We start from the raw sequence: 4,860 nt of genomic DNA on the forward strand, positions 1-4,860 counted from the left end.
AAAAGTCATTTATTTTATTTGTTAAAAATTATTAGTTAAGTGATTTTATAAAACATTTATTATTATTTTTTATAAATTGAATTTTTATAATAAAAAAACCAAATACTCTCAAAATAAATATCGTATATTTTAATAAGAAAAAAACGATTAAATGGTCAGTAATTAATTATTAAGTTAGAATTATCCAATGTAAGTAATTAATCTCTCACATATCAAATTTCTATTAAAGATTGAGACGTTAATCATGATTTTATATTATTCATTTCGATCTAATCTCCATTTTATTAGAAATATTTCTTTCTAACTAAAATATAACTATTTTGCTAGATGTTCGATGTGGAATGATTTTAGTTTTTATATTTCATTTTTATTTGTTATAATTTGGTCCTATCCAAAATAGATAGTTACCTATCCATATCAATCTCTTACATTTTATTTATTTATCAATGTTTTTTTAAATCTAATATTTAAATATATCAAATGGTTTAGATTAAAAATTTTAAATATAAAAGCATTAATTAATCATATAAAATTTCATCATTTAACAAATCTAAAGTAAACCTTAAATTCTAAACCATTTAATATATATAAAATTTGTCTATTATCTCTTAAATAATTTAAACTATAATCGTAATTTTAATATATTAAAATTAATATTATCTCTTTTATAATTATATAAGAAATTATTTAATATATAAATTAAAAAATACCAATTAATCTAAACCCTAAACCCTTAACCTCTATCTCCTAAACCTTAAATCATAAATCATAAACCATAACCCTTAAACCCATGATCTCTAACCTCTAAACCTTAAACCTCAACCCTTAAACCATAAACCATGATCCATAATCCCTAAAACCATAATCCCTAAACCTTAAAATAATAACTCCTAAAAGTATTAATTAATTGTATAAAATTTTATCATTTAACAAATCTTAAGTAAACATTAACCTTAAACCCTAACAGCATGTTTGGTTAGGTGTAATGGCCATGCCATTACAGCCCTATTCTGTGGGCCCCACCTAATCATCTGTTTGGTTAGGTGTAATGCCCTATTACGGGCTTATTACGTTACATTTGTATTCCTAAAATTAGCCGATTTCTATTCCCTTCCAAAAGCAGCGTTTAGCTATTACTTCTCTGTTCTGATTTTCTTTTTCAATTTTTGCCCTCAGCTTCATCTTCTGCTTCTGTAACTTTCTTTCCAACCATCTCACGTTTCCCTTTTTTTCCATTGATTGCAGAGGAGACCTAGATATTTAAGGTAATTTTTATTTTTTCCTCCTTCTCGTTCTTCCGTTCTTCATCTTCTTCTCCTTCTTCATCAAGGTAACTTTCCTCCTTCTACTTCTTCCGTTATTCATCTTTTATTTCCAATTTTCCTTAGCTTTTTCCGTCGCATATCTTCTCTTCTCAGGGCTGTTGTTTTGTTTCACTCAAACCTATGGCTGCTTTCACCTCTTTCTCTCTTTTTCGGTACTCTTTTATCTGTTTATATTTTGTTAATGTTAAGGACAGAGTGATAAAGTATTGATTCTGGGTATTTGATTTGGACAGTAATTATGCAATGACTGGAAGGATTGTTGCAATTGTGAGAGCCTCACCACGACTCTCTTCTTCTCTCACCTCCATCAATTTTCTAACACCAAATCACTCACGCAGGTATTTTTCTTTTCTTTTTATTTGGTTGGGAAGTTCTCTTATTTCGGCATTCAATTGATGATTACTATTATTCTTTTCGTTGTCAGTTGGCTGATCAATGAAATGGGGGTAGAGAGAAGGTTTAATTGGGTTCTAATCGTGGTTTTTTTAGTAGTCTAGCCAGCCAAAGAAGTGAAGAAGAGCTAGAAAAATTTCAGATGTTGAATTTTTATTGGCCTTTCTTGATACCTTCGAATCACTCTTTGTAGATATCTATGTCGTGCTAGTCCTACACATGATGAAGAGGCTGCGGCAAAGGCAGCTGCAATCAATTCTGATAGTGGAGCTCCAACCATGTATGTATCATCCTTAACACCCTACTTTGAACTCACATTCCAGTTCTAGCCTGGAATTTGTTATGTATTATGTTGTTGGACCTATATCCGTTTGGGATTTCATCTCCCTCTTAATACGAGTTTAAGGGGAAAAAAATCATAACTTTGGGAATAACTTGAGTTTTAAGCAAGCTATTTGTAATTTTGTATTGCTAAAATTTAGACAGAATTGGTTCTGCTGATAACTTCTCTATGAGATATTGAAGAACGGGGTCACATTGATTTTGTTATTTATCATTGTACTGGTTATTGATTCTTTTTTTCCCTTCCCATCCAGATTTGACAAGATCATAGCTAAGGAAATTCCTTCAACCATCGTGTATGAAGATGATAAAGTCTTAGCATTCAAAGACATCAGTCCGCAGGCTCCTGTTCATGTTTTGGTGATTCCAAAGTTTAGGGATGGGTTGACACAGCTTGGGAAGGTGTGTTCTAGGCCTGTTATCTATCTAATTTGTTTTATTTTTGTTGTATAACTTGGCTGGACTGAATGTGAATTTTGTTGTACCTTCGCAATCATATATACAAAAAAAAGTTCACCTTTTTTTGCTTTTCTGCATTTTAACCACGTGTAAATGATTAGGATGAACTTAGAGAAGAACTATCTGCGTACCTGATCCATAAACATTGATTCGGTTTTTCTTGAAGCAGTTTCTCTAGATGGAATACTGACCTAGTTTAAATTTCTAGTTACAATTTGTCAGGCTGAACAAAGGCATGGAGAGATAGTGGGTCAACTTCTTTTATTAGATGCGCCATTATTGAAATTATCATATCCATCATCCTTGGCTTCGTCCCCTGTAGTACCTTCCTTCCGATTGACAAAACTTCTCTGCATGTATTATTCTGATGTTTTCATGGTTTATAAAAATGTTTTCACGGTTTCTGAACTTATAAATACAAGTTAAGATGCATGTATCTGGTTTCATTTTAAATACCTTCTTTGGGTATTAGTTGCATCTTGTGGTGAATGAATTATGTTATTAACAGATCCCATTTACTGTAGTAAGTTTTGAGCAGGGAGAAACATGAGTGCACTCTTTTAGAATGGCTTGCAATTTGCAAGTGATCAATAAATGCTATAAACAATTTTGGCATAAACTAAGGACTAAATAGTTGTAGGTGGGGATAAAATAAATAAATTCTACAAAACAAAAACGTTTTTAATTTGATGACTCCATTTGTGCAGTAAGGGAGAAAAAGATTGGACAAGAAGAATTGGCAATGATCGTCATTTAATCTGCATAGAGGATCCTTCTATGGTATCTCATGACCTTGGTCGAGTGGTGGACAAGTTCAGCATTAAAGTTCTAAGAGAAGAGTTTGAACGAGCGGCTGATGTAATGCAGTATGATCCAAATCCTTAGATAACACTCTTTGAACCTTACGTCCCTGGGTAACAAAACATTGTCCAAGTGTGTTAGAAAATCAATGGTTAAAATTATTTGGTTGGTTTTTGTAGTCGATGTGCTTTGCGTCCCCCATAATCTTCAAATTTGACCTTTTGAGTTCACATCCATTTTAAAGAAGTTTAAGCTTATTATATGTAATCAAGAAAAGAAATTTCCAAACATTTTATGGATGGATGTTAAACAAGTTGTAATTAATTGATTGATAGTGTATACAAATTCATGTATGATCCAAACATATTCATATCAAATGAATATATATATTGATGTATTTTATGGCTAAACAAAATTAGTCCCTTGATTAGTCAAACAATTAATTAGTTTCGTATCCTGTATCTCCAAATAACGTGGGGAATTATATATTTTATTAAATTATATTTAATAATAATTATTTTAAATTATATTTTATAGTATTATATATTATGATTTTAGTAAATTCATATAAGAATATTTAATATTAAGAATTTTATTAAATTATATATTTTTATTAAATTATATTTAATAATAATTATTTTAAATTATATTTTATAGTATTATATATTATGATTTTAGTAAATTCATATAAGAATATTTAATATTAAGAATTTTATTAAATTATATTTAATAATAAATATTTTAAAATAATATTAAATTTTTATTATTTATATTAATAATCTTATTAAAATTTAATAACAATAACAATAAATCATCTACCTAAAAAAATTCTGCTAAGGGTATTCTAGTCATTTTAGTTTTTTTCCTTATACTATTACAATATCATTCCATTCAACCAAACACAAGAATACTATTACGCCTCTATTCCATTCCATTCAACCAAACAAAAGGATTACCTATTACGCCTCTATTCCATTACACCTCTATTCCATTATAGCGAACCAAACGTGCCCTAAATTAACCATTCAATACATATAAAGTCTATCTATTATATATCTCTTAAATAATTTAAACTATACTCATAATTTCAATATATTTAATTTATTATTATCTCTTTTACAATTATATAAGAACATATTTAAAATATAAATTAAAAAATAATTAATCTTAACCCAAAACCCTAACCTGACCCCTGAATCCTTAAACCTTAAATCCCTAACTCTTAACTCCTAACGTCTAACCCCTAAACCCTTAACCCTTAACCCCTAAACCTTAAATCCCAACCCTTAAACCATAATCCCTAAATCCATACTCCTGAAACCTTAAAATAGTAACTCCTAAACCGACCTTAAATCTTAAATAAATCATTACCCTAAACCAAAAACCCTAAACTATAGTGATAATTAATTTAATATTTTAAATTTAATACTATCTCTTTTACGATTATATAAGAATTTTTTTAATATATAAATTAAAAAACAATCAGTAATCATGTACCCAAAAAACTTTAAAATTATTTTAAATAATAGTATTTTAATTT

General features: G+C 28.7%; 1 protein-coding gene across 4 annotated transcripts; it reads left to right on the plus strand.

The window, feature by feature from the left end:
- The first annotated feature begins 1,089 nt into the window (after positions 1-1,089).
- LOC105763663 (adenylylsulfatase HINT1) lies at positions 1,090-3,682 on the plus strand. 4 transcript variants are annotated; one of them, XM_012581959.2, is made up of 6 exons: positions 1,091-1,330; positions 1,419-1,477; positions 1,559-1,663; positions 1,912-1,998; positions 2,315-2,462; positions 2,742-2,972. In XM_012581959.2, exons 2-6 carry the CDS (start codon positions 1,446-1,448, stop codon positions 2,943-2,945), a joined length of 576 nt encoding a protein of 191 aa, XP_012437413.1. In that variant the 5' UTR covers positions 1,091-1,330; positions 1,419-1,445; the 3' UTR covers positions 2,946-2,972. The 4 variants fall into 4 exon arrangements, with proteins under 4 accessions (XP_012437414.1, XP_012437413.1, XP_012437412.1 ...); XM_012581958.2 differs by having other exon boundaries at positions 1,093-1,265; XM_012581961.2 differs by lacking the exon at positions 2,742-2,972 and adding an exon at positions 3,227-3,682 and having other exon boundaries at positions 1,098-1,265.
- Positions 3,683-4,860: the final 1,178 nt, after the last annotated feature.

The sequence above is a fragment of the Gossypium raimondii genome, chromosome 12, assembly GCF_025698545.1.
Source record: "Gossypium raimondii isolate GPD5lz chromosome 12, ASM2569854v1, whole genome shotgun sequence".
Taxonomy (NCBI): Eukaryota; Viridiplantae; Streptophyta; class Magnoliopsida; order Malvales; family Malvaceae; genus Gossypium; species Gossypium raimondii.

Excerpts from the sequence above, each read along its gene's own strand:
- LOC105763663 (XM_012581959.2), top strand. The coding sequence starts at position 1,446 with ATGGCTGCTTTCACCTCTTTCTCTCTTTTTCG. Across the intron at positions 1,478-1,558 it reads ACCTCTTTCTCTCTTTTTCG|TAATTATGCAATGACTGGAA; the intron begins GTACTCTTTTAT and ends TGATTTGGACAG. Across the intron at positions 1,664-1,911 it reads ACACCAAATCACTCACGCAG|ATATCTATGTCGTGCTAGTC; the intron begins GTATTTTTCTTT and ends CACTCTTTGTAG.